Source organism: Bombus impatiens, unplaced genomic scaffold, assembly GCF_000188095.3.
Source record: "Bombus impatiens unplaced genomic scaffold, BIMP_2.2 scf_0058, whole genome shotgun sequence".
NCBI lineage: Eukaryota > Metazoa > Arthropoda > Insecta > Hymenoptera > Apidae > Bombus > Bombus impatiens.
Genome location: NT_176477.1, coordinates 446918 through 467176, shown reverse-complemented (window position 1 = coordinate 467176; position 20259 = coordinate 446918). Strand labels below are relative to the sequence as shown.

Genomic DNA, 20259 nt, shown 5'->3' with positions numbered 1-20259 from the left:
GAAACTCTCTTCTTCCTTCGCTTCGAACGAAGATCTTCATTCCTTTTTTCCATTGAGCCCTATGGACTATTGAGAAACGCGCGTTTACAGTTGCGGAGAAAAGAATCGATAATGATCGCGTTTAATTCAATAAGCAAATGGTCGATTGCTGCGATCACAGCCGAGAATTAATGCAATCAGAAGCAATTTTGCGCGCAATTCCGTTCCCGCTCCCGCGATTTTGTCTTCGGTGGAAGGGCGGAATTGAGGACAAACGAGACAAGGGAACAAACCGAGTTCAAGGGGAAGGGGCGAAACTCGGATTCCAGGGGAAAAACAGACACAAATGCCGGTGTAAGTTGTTGGTCCTTCCGTATAGGGGTTAATAAACAAAGTAGAATAGTGGAAGAGTTCGACTTTGTGGAGTAAACGCGGCTATCCCTGTACACCTTTTAACAAAAATTCCGATAAAATCTCTATTTAGGTTCCCGTCGTAAAGTGATCCGAGTGTTTTGTGTGGTCGATGATGGAACATTCGTTAAACCGCATGTCAAATACTCGTTTCTGTTCATCGCGATAAATTTTATTTTATTTCTACCTTGTATTCGACGAGATCGGATATATTTTATTTTTTCGTATAATTTATATTTTACTATCAAACATACGATAAAATAGGTAAAAGTGTTATTTAGAAAAAAGCAAGGATATAAAACTGTGTATAACGATAAGACGATATTGCGAGTGAAAAGTAAATATACAGTCTAATCGAATAACATGTAAAAGCGGATATGACGTGATTCCTTGTGTAGAAATAAGGAAAAGATATAGAACCAAATTTTTTCATTTTTGACATAGTTTCTGAAAAAATCAAGTTTAAAAATTTATCAAATATACTTGAATGTAATTAATTCTGGACTGGACAGAACTAAGTAATCGACAAGAGGTGATTCTACGTGTGAAAGCAAGTCGAAGATGTAGAATAAAATATTTTCACAAAAAATATTTTGTTTCCGAGAAAAATAGATTTGAAAATTTATCATACGCGTGTGCTAAGCCAATTCTTAATTAAACGTGTTCAAACTCTATTTTCTTGGAGTCTTAAACAGAAAAATGTTATTTTACATTTTCCACTTATTTTCACACGTACAATTAACTTCTTGCCTATTATTTAATCTGCTCAGTCCGCCATTAGCCACGTGCAAGTATAGTTGATAAATTTTTAAACTGGGTATTCTCGAAAACTAATCCAAGAATGAAAAAACTTTATTCTATATTTTTTCCGTATTTTTTCACAAGGAATTACGTCGTGCTGACTTTTACGCGTTATTTGGTTAGGCCTTGTATAAGATTTTTTTTAACTCTATATAAGCGGTTATTTTAAAAAGGTGCAAGTCGCTTTCAAGTAATATGTAGTTTGCTGCGCTAACACGGATAAAAGTCATACTTCCGGACTAAAAATATGAGATCTTGGCTGACCTTGTTTTCGCTTTTTAGAGTGGAGTGGTGTCATAGGATCTGACGATCGACCTGTACCTAATGAAATTTACTACCTCGTATTTCCTTAATGACAACTTACTATCACGCTATTGTCCGTAAATAATGAATTCCTCATGAGAAAGAACACAACATTTCAATTTTTAATACAGTTGTAATTATTTCAAGGTATGTAATTACGAAGAATTCATAAAATAGTTCTACTACAAACACACTTTACAAAAATTTTAACGATGTATCACCGATACCTTTCTATCTTTTTGCAAACAATCTCGTTAAAAACGTCACGAGATTCGATGCAGCAAAGATCTTCCCCTGTAATATAACTTCCGTCGAGACAAAAAGTTCCAGTTACCATTATATCTCTTTCTGAAAGCACATTTCCGCTTATCAAACGTTTTTCTCGTTGCATCTAATTCTTTTCAACCATCTATCAGTCTTACAATCTTCGTTTTTAGTCCTTATACGACATTCTGATACGTAACGAACAAATGTTTTCAGTAAATATTTATCGAGAGCAAACTCACGTTCACCGCATCTACGCCGGCTCGGCGCAGAAGAAATGTCCTAAACCCCTACGTGTAACATAAAGAGAAACGATACCACGGAAGGTGAAATGTAGAGCAATCTTCGTGGCTCGTGTTGTGGAGGAAAACGATACTTCTAGTCACATCTGGAAATGCGTTGTACAGCTTCGCGTTTCGAACAGATTCTGTCTTTCGATTCTCTCACTCCACCTCACTATAGAGCTCCATCTCTACAATTCGAATTTAGAGCTTTTTGACTCAGTGGAATCGAAGCGAGATTGTCGTATTAGTTCGTTAGATATTCGAATTGTACCATGTGGATGAATATAATCTACGTATGTATATTGCACGCGAACTTTTTCAATTAAAAATGATCACCATTGTAAATTATGGTAGTACAAAGCGAGATATTGGGAAAATATGGAACCATGCATCGTCGATTTGACGAGTAGGCTTATGTGACACTTGTTACTTATTAGTTGATAAGTGGCAGGTCTCTAAAACGGGAATGGCATAGTTGGTCGAATGACGAAGGATTTGATTTAAAATATATCTAACTGTTGCTGGGTGATATTATTTACGCTCAGACATTATGATTGGTTATCAATCTTGAATTATGTCAGGATACAGATTTTCTCGTTGTTGGATTAGCCTCATAGAGCTGATTTTCCGATGGAATTTCGAGGAATGAAGGCTAATTTAATGACAGATGGAAATTTTTGATTAGTGGAAGAGGTGATGTGCAAATTAAGAGTATGGAGAAACAATGGAACACACCAATACTGATACTTGAAAAACGACAATTTCCAATTGACCTATATTGTTCGTCGTGGTGTCAAGCAGTACGAACGTCAGAATTTTATTTCGCGTCGTCGTCAGCTTTAAGGAAACATCGCGTGAGTTATAACCGTGGCTCGCGGTGACACGAGCACGCTTATAGCGAATAACACCGACCAAAATATCTGTGTTTGACATGAAATTATTACCGGTAATGTTTCCTTCGAAACTTGCCGCTTGATGCATACATCGCTTTGCAAATCAATGTATTTAACAACCAGAACCGTTCGAAAAAAGCAACACTCGATGAATAGAAACGTAATCATCTCTACAAGCAAGGAATAATTATCTCCACCGCGTGTGTTCGACCGCGTAGATTTTATCGTCGCGAGGAATCCAGCCGACCGAATCTCGTTTCGACGAGCTGACGCGAAATTTGCCAGGATTTCTGTGCGTTTACGTGTTCGCCAGGCCATGAAACGTACCAGTCCGTGTGTAATGCGGAGAACGAGTATGGTGTACGACATTTTATGTACTTAGTGAAACAGGAGCACGATTATAGGGGTGACTTGAGCGCGAAAAAATAATTAGGAAAGTTCGTAAAAGTATACTTGTGTGATTTGGCTTCGACCTGCGGCTGTTTTCCGTATTTCGATGTCTTTCGGTCAAAAACGAGATAGCATGATAGATTACGTTTGCTTGTTAATCGTCGACCGAACGATTGACTTTAGATGTGGATTTAGGTACGAAAATTGGGGTTAATCGATTGGAGCAGATGGATCTTGAATTTTGCTAAATCAGCTAGCTTGATTGATCTTCTTAGACTTTGTTAATGTGGAGAGGGGATTGTTTTCGCATTTTTAGCGTGCATTTATATTTAGTTTTCATATTATTGTAGCATAGAAATTTCTTTCGTGTTCAAAAATGACTACATTTATTATTAGATAGTTGAATTTATAGATGTATTTTGGAGGTTCAGTAGAAAAAGAAAATTGAACGATAGTTTTAATGTAAATAGTTAATCAGATAGTTTGAAAAATAAGATAGTTTGACAGATTGTAGTTTGATATTGTACTTTGTTATTAATATAATAAAATTGATTCACACAGCGTATTTATCTTGTATTCATGTTCGAAGACATTAAACTTTCACTGCTGAAACCGTAATACGTAATATATTTTGTGAAATACGTGCCCACGGTATTTATTTAGCCCTGATCGTCTTGTCTTGGAATATACAGGGTGGTTGGTAACTGATGGCACAAACGGAAAGGGGGTGATTCTACGCGAAAAAAGAAGTCGAAAAAAGAAGTCGAAAATATAGAATAAAATTTTTTTTTTAATTTTTCGATCGAGACAACGATCTACAGTGAGATCCGTTATAACGAGACGTAATAAAGTGCGCGCGTACCAAGCGAAAATTCAAAGTTGATTTTCTCGAGAACAAAGCCTCAAACGAAAAATTTTTATTCTATATCTTCGACTTCTTTTTTCGCGAAGAATCACCCCCTTTCCGCTTGTACCTCCAGTTACCAACCACCCTGTATATTCAGCAGTAAAACAGTTAAAAAGGAGCGACAATTATCACATACAAATACGACCATCTCAAAGGTAACACAATGTTTCGTTTCTTCCTGGACAATGAAGGCAACGTCTAAGATAATAGGCATAATATGTAGAATATAGAATAATAACAACAAGCAAATATACCTAGAACTATGTTGTTTTATAAAATAGGTGATTATACTAACAATAAGTTGCATTATTTCAATGGCAAATGATTTTCAAAATCAGAAAAATTTACTAGGCGAATTGTTGTCGACGGTCAATATTTTTGATAAGATGAGTGTTTTCTTTTGTAGTTCAATGGATTATATATACATTTAAAATGGATCTTGTTAGATATTGCAAATTTGAAAATACTTTTTGTCGGTTTGGTGTGGTGCATCTTCTAATTGGATTTCGTGTTGAATGCATTTACATTAAATTGGATTTCGCGGAATCGCAACGATGAACACTGAGATAATCTCTGATCTAATTGAACTCGCTAGGTGATTAGTTTATTAACTTACTATAGTAGGTCCAACGAGATCACTTATTTTTCTCCTTTCATTTTGTTCGCCTTTAGTCTTTGCTGTTACTCTCGCTTCTCTCTTTCAATGGAATTCGTCTAGGATGGTTACAAGATAAATTTATATATATTTTACGATTGTTGGTAGTATTATTCAAACTGCCCGATATCATTCTGGAAAGATAACAATTTTATTTAACATTAGCTAATAGTAGTATAAAAATTAACTTCTTTCGATTTGGCTTTTCCTTTCCTTGCTTTTTTCAATTAAAAATTCTACCGTATAATAATTCCTCTGCAATGTCCGTGTCACATTTTATCGTATTTTTCCATCGGATCGCGAAGCTGATAGCGATAATTCCAAGTCCGCGTAAGACGTTTGATACGTCGTGTTTCATTAAGAGCGGACAGGTTGGATCGATTTTCGATCCTCGACTGCGTACACATACAGCTAGGCGTGTTTTCCATACCCCCAATACTAGTCCCGGTAAAAGATAGGAGAGACCTGACCTGATCGATACACGTGGCTTTGTATAACCGTCCCGGAAATGACGAAGATGTTCCCCGGCATAGCACACCACTTTTGTCCTTGCAGAAAATTACTCTGGGGAATATCGACGACACTCGGTTGGAATGTTATGCTTCGAGCGTTCGTTAACTTTGTGTCATGGTAACCTAGTAAATCTTATCAGTTTCAGGTTACGAAAATGATGAAAATGACGAAGATCGATCTTTAAATTTTGTTTTATCCATGTGTCGGATACATGCTTCGAAACCTACGAACTCGTCGGAACAAATCCACAATTTCCGCCTATCCATTCATAGACTGACAGAAAACTGTTGACACGTTACGAAATGGTTGCGCAATGCGTGCCGTATGAAGCAGCGAAAATTTCTAAAAGAATATATAGAACGCAGTTGCGCGATTCGTGTCTGGCGACGTTAGATGCGCAGTTGTTCGTCGTGTGCAAAGCTCGTATATCAATAGTGATTACGATCCGAGCCAGCGGAAATATCGTTGATTTGTTTTATTTATTCTCGCTACCGTTTTATCAGATGGACGTACAGACTGCTTAACTCAATCTCAAAGCGATCGAGCACAGAAATTTGCGAGCTGGGCAGAATGCTTGGAAAGTTTAACACTACTACATATGTAGAGACTCTCTTTTATTCGAATATCTCTTCATTTTCTAAACTGTTAATTAGTTTCACCTCGTTAATTGATTCCTCAGACATATTACAAAATACTTCCTCGATTGAATTTTGAACGCGATATATTTCGTTCTAATATCTTTGGTACGTTTCAAATTCTTGGATGTTTCTTTATTGAAAAATTTGTCACAATATATTAAGCATTCTGAGTAATATTACTTCTAGGTTGTATCTGTTACGGTTATATATGTTAATTATAAGTTAGTCTCATCTGGAAATTCCAGGTAAGAAAACGCGAACGGTTACACAGTTCACCGAATTATGTTCAAAGGGTGTATTTATACCGATAAAGACAGCGTCCTAGATTTATGAACGTGTGCTACGTTATTGAGAATATGTCGCTATTATTGATTATTTCTCATTAAAGTAGCTTTGTTGAGACTTTTTGCATTTTTAATGAATTCTTTCCAACTTCTTATTTTATAGCGTTTTTCTATATTTAGACAGCGAGAAATACAATCGAACCAAAATATTTCTCATGATATACCCGATAGAATTGCTATCTATATTTATTATATATTTATAATATATACATATATTTACTCTTTTACCGAATTTAACGTGTGCACATACGCCTTAACGGAGCGCAATTACATTTTCATTCGGATCCTTTTAAAGAAAATTTTTACGATTTTAATAAAGCAAGATGCACATCATAAAATGCCCAATAACCAATATATCCTTTATCATCTTTCTTGTACCATATGTCGAACTGTCGGACTTTTACGAACCCACTGATACGTTCATATGATAACGTAGATCCTGATACCATCACGGAAACGATAAAATTATATTTCATAGCTGTAAATTTTTCATTTATTGAAACACACGCGACAATCTTTCATTATAGATTTTTATATTCGGACACCTCTTTCAAAAGTGATAAAAATATGCCAATGAAGGGAGTCAATTTTAATGAAACTGTTTTATAAGTCGTTTTATATATTTATGAGAAATTTGAAAATCCAAAAAAATCTCTGTAGATTTCGTTATTTTACATCTGTTTATAAAGATACGAATTTGCATAAATATAGTTTAGTATAGTAATAATATAGTAAATATCCATGTCTAATGGCGTTCCAAATATTTTATTTTACTATCTTCATATGGCATAATGTGATGCGTTTGTCAGCCCGGTTGATATATTGCCATCACCGAATACAAAATTTACCATAAATTTATAATTCATAGGATTTCATGCGTAATATAGTTGAATTTCTTAAAATATCAGCACTAACACTTAGGATCGGTTAATGAGATATAAACCTTTCTTCGTGAATGATTACGTGACGCAATTAAGAACGAAACATGAAATAGCCGCGCAGTTTCTGTTAATGCGATCCGCTTCTATTAAACGTTTCTATTAAAAGTTTTCATTTCTTTTCTATTAAAAAAACTTTTGCTTCTTTTTATCAAATTATTATAATGGTAATTAGTTTAACATTATTGAACGTGGTTGCGATATAGCTTATAGTTAGTTTAAAGTTATTGTAACTGGACTGCGGATCTTTTTGTAATTTAAAGTATGATATAAGAGCCTGTGTAGAAATACAGGATATTTTACGCAGACATATCTTTAAAATGGTTAACGGCAAAAGAAAACGAAAAAGAAGTATTATAAAACAAAGTAAAATATTCATTTTACTGATTTTATTGAAATTACTTAATAATATTGCGTATCATGCTCGCATGTGCTTCTAAAAAATATGGAAAATATGCAAAGCGAATATTTCGTTGCTTAACATCTGCAAGTAAGATAAATTTATGTCTAGGCCCTATTTTATTATCAATTTTTCATAAAAATATATATTTGCATAAAAATCTGCATTTGCATAAAAGTCTAGTTATGATATTACAATAATTACATATACAAAAAGTATCATTAAACCGTTTAGTAAACGGTACTGCGGAATTGGTTCTCTTACACGAAAATTTATAGCATAACTAGGTAGATGTTTAGATTTCGCATTGTCATGAACGTTTCGTAAGTACTAAGAGTATTTCGTAAGTACTTTTAATGCCGTGATCGTTAATACTGTTTTAAAATCATGTTAAATATTGTTTGTATATAGTTTCACACCTACATTCCTTTTACAACGAATTATTTCCTAAAAACGAATATTTGCTATTTCTTTATGGAGATGTTTCGTCTCTTAAACGAGACGTTTCGCGCAATAACGATTGAAATAAATTATACGACGTTGACAATTTTTGAGCTATGCATTGCTACTTATCTTAGGGAAGATAACCGAGAAATGTTGTCTAGTAGTATTTTAAAGAATTTTTTAAAGCTACTTGTTAGTATCACTGACATGATCGTAACTCGATGAAAATTTTATGTATTTGAGAATTTATTTAGTCAGTTTTCCATGTCAGCCGCGCTATGAACTTTATCGAAGTCGTTTCTGTATTGAGAATGTGGTTGCAAGTGTTTACGATTGGCAGTAAAATCTGAAAATGCAATAAAATCACTGTCGTTTTAACTTCCAAAGATTCATGCGTAACGCTACGTCACTGCATTCCGTTATGGAGGAAAGAAAAGAAATCCGACAAACACATAACTTACATAACATTCATTACTGAAACAAACATATTTTTATTCCTATGGTTTTCACCATGTTACCTTTTGATCGTAAACTACTTTCGCGATCAACCTAGTACGACTCTATATAAACTCATCAATATTACCTATGCATACATGCAATATATACATATAATACATACATACGTTTGATTAGCGAAAACGTAACGAAAAAGAATGCCACATCTTTTTTGTTGCACAAAGTTTTGCTTGCTACGAGCGCGAACATAAAATTAACGATTCTCTATTTTTACCCATTTCTTCCCGTTTCCTATCTGGAATTGACTTGTCAGCTGCGGCTGCTGCTAAATAATAACTCCAATATCGTAGTTGATTTCGATTTGAAACGTATACATACATATCGATGTTGATTCGATCGCTAACGATCGACGAGGTATGACAGGAAAATGAGATCATTGGTAGTCTTATAAATACTTTTTAAAAGAGCGACGATTGATCGCTAAAGGTACCGTTAAAAGTTACGCTACATTTCTCTCGTACGTGGTACGCGTATTTTTACTTTTACACATTGCACGCTGAATTCCGGATCATCGATGTTGAAAATCTCGCCGACCAAGCGAGAATATTTCGTTAGGCAGCTTTGTTGAAACGAAAGTGGTTATGGTATGATGGCCTACGCTTATAGCACCGCGCGCAACATCCTAACAGCTACCAGCTAGCTAGATTAACGAGCGTCAGAATGAATTATAAAGACTGTCGCGATGACGTCTTTTCTTTCTTTTCCGTTCATTATAGTCACAAAGTATTGTGCAGAGGCGAAGAAAAATGAAAAGAAAATGCTACACGCCGACTACATCGGGAAATTTCTCACCGCCCGGTATACAAGGAGGGAAACGCTTGAAAAATTAAAACGCGTTTAAATACACGAGGATGAACTTTCGCCCTGGCAAAAGGTAGAATGTTGGTAAAAAGCTACACGCTTGTTCGCTGGTTTCCAGCATGGCTCGTGCTTAATCCTTTTTGTTTATTGTTTGATATTATTCGATTCTTGATGTTTACGGATAGAGTGTTTCGCTGCTTGGGTTAACGTAAATTGGAAAATTGTAGCTACGTCTAAATAAATTTAAGCATACAAAAATGTTTTTTGTATCATAAAATATTAAATAATACTTTATATCATATATCATTTCTCATTTCTACTTTTTGCTTTTCAAAAGTTCCCTATTTTCTATTGCATATAATTTGAAATGGTTAAACGCGATCAATAAAAAGTAAAAGAAAATCCCAGTTTTCTCAACAGTTTTTCTGTATATTCCAATTACATGGCCATAAACTTTTAATAGGTATTATATTATACCTTAGTTGAAACAAACAGGTCTTTGCCGTTTCGTTTCGCCTTAATCAGTTATCTCCAGAACGTATTTACGCATTTCGAGAAATTTGCTGCGTTTAAGAATTTCACTGAACACGGAGACCCGTGTTCCAACCAATCTGTATAACTTTGCACCTGATGTAACTCGAATTTGCATACCTCTACTTTAAAACTTCAATTTTCACAAATATCAGAAGAAATATATGTTCGTAAATCGCAGATTTGCTTTTTAAATCGAGCGTTTCTGGGCAAGTCAAACTAACTCTTTACAAAATAAATAATCATTACATTTTTCCAATATTAATTGCTAAATAAATAAACCACAAAGTGACGATACATTTCTTAGGAAAAATTATAATACTCAAATTCCTAATTAATCTGGATTTTAATTAGTCAAAGCTGCGTGCATTTTGATCTCGAACGCTTATGTACAAACACACAGCCGTGTCACCGCGTCGCACCGTGTCGATAGTGCCTGTTTGTTAATTAATGTCGAACTGAACTCTAGCTTCATTAACTTCTTTCAGTTCAACGGAGTTCACCAACTATCAAACCTGATATGTAATCGATACTTCTGTTGTATTGAAACGGAGCTAGTAAATTTCGTAAACGACTTTTAGAATAATATCTCTATTAAGAATTTTAATATTAAACGCGCGAGATTAAATCGTCATACGATAATATGAATTGCAGCAATCCAAGCATATTGAACTATGAATCGTTCCCCTATGATGAAACCCCTAACTATGAAACGGATCGTGTAATCAAAACGTTACCAAGATTCGATATACAGGGTGGTTGGTAATTGGTGATAGAATAAAAATTTTTCGTTTGAGACTTTGTTTTCGAGAAAATCGACTTTAAATTTTCGCTCGGTACGCGTGCACTTTATCACGTTTCGTTATAACGGATCTCATTGTAGATCGTTGTCTCGATGGAAAAATTAAAAAAAAAATTAAAAAAAAATTTTTTTCTATATTTTCGACTTCTTTTTTTCGCGTAGAATCACCCCCTTTCCGCTTGTACCACCAGTTACCAACCACCCTGTATACTGTCTAAGAAAGTACACGTGTAGGTATTCTTCAGCTTGTCTTTGGAAATACATGCAATAAACACAGTTACCTTATTTTGCTCCAACAAAGGACAGAAAGACAAAATGATTTATGTGACTGAAAGCTCACATTCGACGGATGAAATCAAATTTCCTACAAATAATACAATTTACGCGACATATTGATACCGTATAGTAACGATTCAAGTAGTCTTCTGGTATAGTGTTATCGTGTCGTTATATGTTCATGAAACTCGTTACAGGATGGCATAGTAGGGTATTTGACGTGCAGTAAGTGGCACACTGTTTCGTATTCCATAGGGATCGATCGAAGCAGTTCGCCAACATGACGCGACGCTCGAAACGTTAATTCGTTAGCTGGTAGTGTGTTGAATATAGAGGCTTCCTCGTAATTTAGCAAGCAATTTAGCCAAATGTATTAGCCTGAGGCATCTGAAAGTAAAATTGAACGTTACCGTTTTTGGTTGAGATCGACCGCTTTCTATGCATTTCGAAGAAAATTTTCTTAAGAATCGACTTGCAAATTGGAAGGTTCAGGCGGTTGTTATGCCTGCGATGGAGCGAGTCGGATTCTTCTTAAGTCTATACGTTGTATCGACGTTACTTTTATACGAACGCTTCTTAAAATCTGTTGATGAATATTTTGGAAAAATTTGGAAGAAATGGACTTCAATAAATACTTTTATTTAGTAGAATAGCGATCAAATGTTTCGCGTTACGATGTTCTCTCTTAATCTACAACACTTAAACAATTCGAGTAAAAGAGTGAATATTTTTGTTAAAAAAGGACCGGAAATACTTGATTAAAAGCACGACCAGTAATTTTATTCTTTGAACAATGTTTTAGCTTTATATTTTAAACCACTTTATTTAAAAAGCCGTCGAGAATCAATCGTACTTAATAGGTACGCAGCTGAATTCGATATTCAGTACCCAGCATCTGTCGCTTATAAATTCTCAATTGGAATAATTCATCAATGCCGAACTGTTCTTTTAACAGTTCCTTTTATAGACCTACTCTCCGTTATTACCTATTCACAAACGAATGTTGTAAATAGTATTTAATTTATATTTATATATATTGTCTTATTCATAACCATTCGCAAAGTGCTATAGTAGATTATTAAGTAGCTATTTGATGTTGTACATAATAATATTATTTACTAGCTGATGTTACATCGTGAATTAACTTAAAAAGGGAATACCAACTAAATTAGGAGGATCAGATTAATCTTAAAGTGATTATTCCACGAGGGAATCATCGCAATGTTAATTTCTTTAATTTGCAAATACCATTAGCTTCCGAGAAACGGTTTGAAATTACAGAGAATTTTATCATCAAATCGTAACTAGGTCATTATGGATGTTAAATATTCTCGCAGATTGGGCGAAGGTAGGTGTATATGTTAGATGTATTTTACTTTATCTTTCGAAAAATTCCAGTAAACTAGACTATGTTTATCTTTGTTAAAAGTTATGGGATTTCTGCTTCCCGAGGGATTCGACGATCTCGGATACAACTACCGGCAAGAAAAATCATGTAGGACATGATTGCGTGCAACGAAATGCAAAAAATAAAGGAGAAACATTCGCGACCGAGATATCGAGGAAATCTTGATGCCATTCAATGCTCGTGATTTTTTATGTCGATTTTTTCATCGCAGAGAGCGCTTTCGAATTTGTCATTGAAGACATCTACGAAGCGTTCGTCTCGTTCTGCCTGTACCTTTGTTTTCAGATGCAACTAGAAACTATCGCTCGAACTCTAGCTCGTCAAATATTTTATGAAACTTTACGTGAATATTATACTATCAGTTATATTATATTTTGAACTTTCTACTTAGAACTGAAACAATTTTCAAGCCTAAAGCAAACATTTGCCAATTATCGAAGTTGATTAGCGAGTAGAAATCGAAACACGAAGCCAGTTAGTTTGCCAATAAAACCAATTATTTACAATTGCTGAAATAATTTTCTCAATTGCATGTGGCGACGCGACTTTCCGAATTCCATTTTCTATCTTTAATTGTCTCTATCCTTATTAGTCGAAGACGAAGGACGAAAGTAAACCTGAACTCACATCTCGTGAAAACCACGAATTGCTCGATGGTGAAGGTGAGACGTGTAAGACAATTAACTATCCCAGTTAATCCAGAGGCTCTTAATCCAGAGGCTGCTTCATATCCACCGTATTGTATCAAATCTTGTTTCGTGACCTTTATTTTAGTTAATGACGATTCGTTGTCCTCTATGCCAAGTATTATATAGAAGAAAATAAGTTGGATTAGGTATCAGATACAGCGAATAGTTACATGAAAATTTATAGATAGACATATCGTGTTAACGCAGCGTTAGCGCTTAAGGGATTAAACAATTAGCGAAACCAAACGAAGCACGTTTAATCGATGTTTAATAAACAAAATTTATTTTGATAGGTTTTCGATAAATTCGCCAATTTTATTTTTTGAACCCACTAAACGCAACACCGCATAGCTTTTAATCGTAAGCAATAAACCATTCTGATTGTTGATTTTATATAGTCGAGATGCGTGTCAGTTGAAGAATTATTCCGATTTTTAATCTTGGAGAATATTAATTTTGTCATGCATAACTTCTACTTTGGCTGTTGTTTCGACGGTTTTACATTCGGTGGATTACCTTTGCGACGTTGTAAATTTATAAATAATGTTTGATAATACCGATACATTATATCCTTAAATTTATTTAATTTAATTTATTCGATCTAGCTTATCTCTTTGTTCTCTGTTGAAGAACTCATACTCTTGTCACTTTCCCTATATTTTACAGTTTGTAGCAGAAAATTTCAGGAAATTCAGCCGCAGGTATCGCGATTATCTGTCTTATATTTCCTGATTCTAAATTTTTAATTCGCTCGCTCTTTTCTCTGATTAATATTGGACGTTTCTCCTTCGAGATAAAAGAGATTCCTTGAGGCATACGCCAGCCTGCGAAAAAGCGAACTGCCGTCTCGAAATAGGTCCTGCACGAAATACCACCAACCTAGTAATTAGAGGCGCGTAGTTAGAAAGAAGGTGTGCGTATATGTAGAGTCTGTACGTGTCACTAACTGTGCGCTAGCAATGATTCACAGTTTTCTTTCTTTCTCTGCCTCCCACGCGACTAGGTACAATGTTCCTTTTCTCTTTTTCATTTCTTTCTCTTCTTCTTTTTCTTTCTTGCGTTCATAATACTGGGTAATCTATATCTCTTCCTATATACACACATATTGTATATATGTATTCTTTATTTGAGATAAATCTTAGGATTTTTATACTTACAAAGAGATATCCGATTATCTTACAGATAAACCTGCGTTAATTCGAAAGACAAGATTATCATAGAGCTTAAAGTTCCCTTTTTCCGTTCCGTTTTATTAAGTTTCGAATATTTTGGAATAGAAGGAAATTGATTGAAAAACTGTGCTTCCTAATTTTATATTGTGAAATTTATTTAATAAGGTATTCAAAGAATTTTATGTATATACATTTCATGATCGATAATGGAATAATAAGATAAGAAGTTAATAGATTGATAGTTCATACGAAGCTAAAGTGGAAAACTGAGAATTCCGATTCTTGGAGTTTAATCAAGTTTAATCAAGACAACTATATGAAACACGAGTACAAAGGGAATTGCGTATGCGTACGTGCATTTTGGAACGTATGATTAAATCCCTTGATCGACATTGCACGTTCATACAGTTACACATACGTTAGAAACACACATCGCGAATAAAATGATACACGTGTATCGGTAGAATTTTTATATAATCGAAAGAATTTTGTATTCAATTGAGAAATATGTATGAGCAACGCATCAGAGCAAAAATATGGAAGTTATTCCTTCGAAATTGTCAAGCGAAATCATATTCATTAATAATATTCGCCACTTTTTGTCACGGAATTCTCTTGGAACTTTATATATACTAATTATGATATCCATAACAGAGAAAACTACGATACAAATACTCTTTTAAAATATTGTCTCTCAGAGTCTTTAAGAATAAATGTAAACGATACGATTAGTAATTATTGATGAATTTTCAGATATCTCAAACGCAGAAAGCAGCTCAACGAAAGTAGAGTCGCAAGAAGCTTCACAAAAAAAGTCGCAAGAGGGAAAGAAGGAGGCAGATTCGAAAAATTCGAACGAGAAAAAAGAAGAGGGGAAGAAGGAAGAAAAGGGTACGGACAAAGAAAGGGAAGCGGCTGCAACCAGGATACAAGCAGCTTTCCGTGGCCATCACGCCAGGAAGAGTATGAAAGAGACTGAATCCTCGATAAAGCAGACGGGGACCAAATCAAACTCAGAGCCAACCAAAGAACAACTTCAGCAGGAGTTCCGCGCCGACGACAAGGGTGAGTGTCACGTGCGGACCCTCGAAATCGTTCCCAAAAGGGATGTCTTTAATTTTAGAACTCTCCTTTTCCTGCCAATCTCGTTCAGTCACCTTGAAAACATCCTTCGTTTCTCCTCGAGAGCTAAAGAGCTTTACCTCTCTGCCAGCATCCTTTCTACTATACATATATATCTCGTATAATTCTATGTTATATGTATTTTATATAACGATGTGCCACTGAGATTGGATAATTTTGATGCATTAAAGTAGGTTTTAAAGTAAAGAGGTTAAAGTAGTATTTTCGCTCGTTCATGTTCTATTAAAATATAGATAAATATAAATCGAATATAAATCGAATATAAATCGATATAAATCGGAACTCTGAAGTATTATATACGTATATATGTATTTGATTAGTAGTGGTTCAGAATTGAAAATAACTAGCTGCACTTACATAATACACTATATTTTTAAAAACATATTTACGTTTAAAATTGCAAGCGGTTTTAATAAGCAGCAACATTAAAAGTTTATATAAGTTTCTGAAATTCCATTGATATTGTAATATTAATACGAACCATTTTACTGAATTCTGAACGTTGAACGTATGGTATGTTCATCGTTATCGAAATAATTCATCCTTTCTCCAAAATTCAGCTTTCGATCGCACAATGTTATTACATTGTAAAAGTATTCACCATAACAAGCAGATGTGATTTATTCTGTATGCGTCTAAACACTTTGCGTATGTATTTATATTTTTGTTCACATACAATCAGCTCGTCAGTTTCGAGTTTATGCGAGCCACGATTTCATAATTTTACGTGCATCTTATCAAGTCAGTCGCGATAGAATTCCGACATACATATATCGTATTTTAGGTAGAAAAATGGAATTGCCAATATTTTCTTTCGTTTTCACTATTGTATTATTAGAAATTATTGTTATATGTATGAAACTAATCATTTTCGAACTTTATCCCGTAATAAATACAAAATAATTTCTGTTACTTGCACCCTTCTCACCATTAAGAGCATCACGAAAGTTTATTTTTCAATGGGACGTTATTTGTTTGATGGAATCACCATCGATTCTTTATTTCTTGTAACAAGTATAAAAAATAATAATTTAGCCAATTGCAACTGTAGTGTCTCTACGTTTCCATTAGGTAATGAGAAAACTTCTCGAAAGCTTATTTGTTCATTTCACTGCCCTCGAATTATATTTCAACAAATTTAATGATTATAATTTAGTAGACTGTACTTTTTCTCTCTGTGTCGTATTAATTTAGACGAATACCTTTTTTCAATAAATTTTATGCACGATAGATACAATCTTATTTTTTGAATATGTTGTTAAATTAAATTCGGTAATTGGTTTTTATCATATTTTTAAATAGAAACTATGTTATATCATGTACTCGCCAGATCATACAGCCATGTTTTAGTGTTGTCAGCAGTGAAAAAAGGTCACGAGGAGGATTTGAGAAAAAGCTTTAGAAGAACCATATGCTTACATTTCACTTGTTCTTTCTTCTGTAACGATGTCATCACGCTCGATAGCCGTGTTATATACGAGATCAAATTTTGTAGTTCGTAAAGTGGATGGAGAAGACAGTCCGCAAACGAGAGTCGTCATAAAGTTGACTGACATTCTCCTCCTCGTGTGGCAGTTTTCTCGGTAGCGGTTCCCCGAGGGTCATGAAAATCTTCCTAAAGGTTGTTACCGTCACTGAATTTTGACTTGGGATCTTGGAAATTCCACGAAAATTGCTTGCGATTTTCAGGGCCGTTTCATGACCCAGATCTTCACGGCTAGATCGACTTTGCAACGTTCCCGGAAATTTACATATTCGATAGGATCCTATTTACGCTTCTGAGATAGGAAACGGACATAAATATTCGGTTAGGCAATCATATAATGGTAACGCAGGATAGATTTCTTGCTATTACAATTATTATGACAATGTGTAAAGATTCGTGACCAATGGATATCCCCGACGGAACCGTTTAATGTCAAAGGTATATCGCAATTTTGACACATATAAAGCGAATAACTTTGCAGAGTTTGACACTGACGGTTTGCAAAATCGGTTGTGCTTTGTGTAACTTTATTTAGCGATGATTAATTGTCTGGCGCTCGCCCGGCAATTGTTTTTCGTCCTATAGAAAATTTATATTGTCACGCCCCGTTTGATTAATTTATCCATGACTTAATCTTATTCTATAATCTTTTTATTTCAATAATCTTTTAGTCTGATATAACGGAACTTTGTGTATGCCGTCTAATTAATATTAAAAGATGTTTTATAAAAAAAATTATACAAAGAAAATTCTCTCCTGACAAAGATTGGCCAAATCTTTTAAGCATACATTGCATTAGATTTTGAGATTTTGAATTTGGAATAAACTCGTGCTATTCTTGGGTGCGTTTATCCTTGAGAAAATACCCTCGTACATTTATCATTTTTAAACCCTCTCAATCTCTTCCCAAACAATTCTATATGACACAAGATTGTCCATCGGAAGCAAACAAAGTATTTGTTACAAATGCTATCAAAGTAAAATAACGTCTCTGTGATGCACCTTAAAAGTACGTCATTGTTGACACGCGAATATCTTCTAACAGTTTAAATAATTTTCGTTTAATTTATGCAGTAGGTGTAACATTTTCAAAAATGAAAGAATTTATGTTTTTAAAGTTGAACATTTCGTACTTCGATTTCGTAGCTTCGTTTTATATATCTAGCTTAATCGCGATATTATTGTTTAAAACAATGATTTATGGCAACTTATTGTTGGGCGATTTATTATATTGTCGTCCACCAACTCGCTTTTTCGCGTAAAAATTGATTGTACTCTATATCGTTTGTTTTGCTCGTCAGTTAACGTGAATTAATTTACCGCCGGTAAAAGCAAACTTTTATCGGCGATGTAACACGATCCACCTGTGTCACTGCCTGCAAATTTACTTTACACATATGCTATCCTCCTCTAGGGAAATTATAGAAGAAATTTATTTACGCGTTAAAGTGATCGCGATTTCGATTGTTTTTAATTAAAAATAAAGATTGAAGTTCTATAAATTTTAAAATTGTTCTAATCGAGGTTAGAAAAATTGTAATAATAAAGTTAAGGATACAGGTAAGCTCAAATTGTGAAATCTATATCTGACAACGAGCCGAAAAATGTTTTCATAAATGTTCAATACTTATTTGATGACGATACGTCATCACGTTTGGAAGATTGCTTTCACAAACTATCATTTATTCCACTGCCTGTTTATAGAAGTCGCTATACCACTAGTTAAAACAGTTCTATTTCCATGGATCACTATCGTTTGCGAATAATTATTTGCCCATAAAAGACATATCTTACTTAATCGTGGTAAAATCTGGCGACGTTAATGTCGACGATATTATTTTTTCTAACGGCACTAAATTACTAATAGTAATAATAGCAGAAATATCGTCTGTGTAAATGTACACATATATGTACAGAGGGTATAAAAAGTAAGTGTAAAAGCCACCGTAGCGTGATTCTACGACTCTAGATCGATGGAGATTTGTAGAAAAAAGTTCATGTAAAACTAACTTTGAGTATTATTATCAAGGAGAAAATCTGTTTTCGTTGCTACTTCATTATATTTTACACATCACGATGAACAAAAGTCTCAAAGGGATCATGGGTTGGAAATGATCATTTCTTCCGGAAAAGAATATTAATAAGAATAAGTTTTAATAATTCTTAAACTAGCTTTATTCACAATGTGTTTACATCTATATTCACATTTAATGAGAAAGTAGCGTGCTATATACGAAAAAACAGGAAATTACAAATTGGTTCGTGAAATATATGTGAGAATATAGGAATAATGGCAGATCTCTGCTTGCGGAAGACATTCCTTCTTTTTGAGTAAAATACGTTACAATAATTCTGACCTCGAAGATCATGTTCAATCGAGGTCAACTTTGCACGAACTTTTTTTACGAGTGTCCATTGACTCAGAGGCGTAAAATTACACTGCAGTGGTTGTTACACTTACTGTTTATACACCCCGTACATCGTAATGAACCTTCGGTAAAATTTTCTTCTCACTGTTTTGATATGCCACTTTATTTATTAATAAATTCATAACCTTGGTTTCACAACATTGGAAAGTAAAACAAAGCTTCATCATATCCTATTTGTACGCAAAGTGTTTACTGATCTCGTAGAGCGCCTCGATATTATGGAGAGATTCAAAATTAGTATTCCAGTGAGAAATCTGCAATACCATGAAATTTTCTATTTATGTTCAATCACATAACACTGAATTTGCTTATCGCATCGGCATAAATCGCATGACCATTAATATTTATAATGTATTTTCTGCAATTGATATATTTTTTGAATCTTTTTCTCACATATCAGAAAGTCACTATGCCGTACTTCATTGTATCATAGTTTTAGTTTTGGTTGTAAATAGTTGTAATGTTTATTATATATATAAATATATATATATTAACTTTGTACATTCCAATGAAATTATTCCCGTATATAATAAACAATAAACAATGTCGATTTTGATCGTGATACTAATTAGTCACTCGTCGTTTCACAAAAGATAAAATTAATAGAAAATTTTCAGCAAAAGCCTCTTTAACTTTGCGATTCGAGAAACGCGAAATAATCCTAACTGACAGGCTGAGCACCGTGAAATAATGTAGAGTAACAGCGTCCATTAGCGACGATGAAATACTAGCGATGACGAAACCGGAATTAGACAATTTGCCGACCGTTCTCGATGAAATATGAATGGTTTTGGCCGAAATACGAATCTCAATTAATATTTATTTACAGATACGGTACGGAA

At 34.2% G+C, this 20259-nt stretch overlaps 1 protein-coding gene and 2 long non-coding RNA genes across 3 annotated transcripts in view; 2 read left to right on the top strand and 1 right to left on the bottom strand.

Annotated features, from left to right (window-relative positions):
* The window catches only part of LOC100740571 (HIRA-interacting protein 3), an 87658-nt gene that overhangs the window by 28805 nt on the left and 38594 nt on the right, over positions 1-20259 (top strand). Inside the window, exon 2 of the mRNA XM_003485428.4 lies at positions 15113-15424. Within this exon, the coding sequence (XP_003485476.1) occupies positions 15113-15424 (312 nt within the window). The remainder of the gene's footprint in view (positions 1-15112; positions 15425-20259) is intronic.
* Positions 1275-2084, top strand: LOC117152533. The gene is made up of 3 exons (XR_004462921.1): positions 1275-1364; positions 1474-1641; positions 1975-2084. It is a non-coding gene; the product is annotated as an uncharacterized LOC117152533 (long non-coding RNA).
* On the bottom strand, positions 1635-5755 carry LOC117152532. The gene is made up of 4 exons (XR_004462920.1): positions 5076-5755; positions 4849-5021; positions 2001-2230; positions 1635-1842 (listed from the first exon to the last, which is right to left on the bottom strand). It is a non-coding gene; the product is annotated as an uncharacterized LOC117152532 (long non-coding RNA).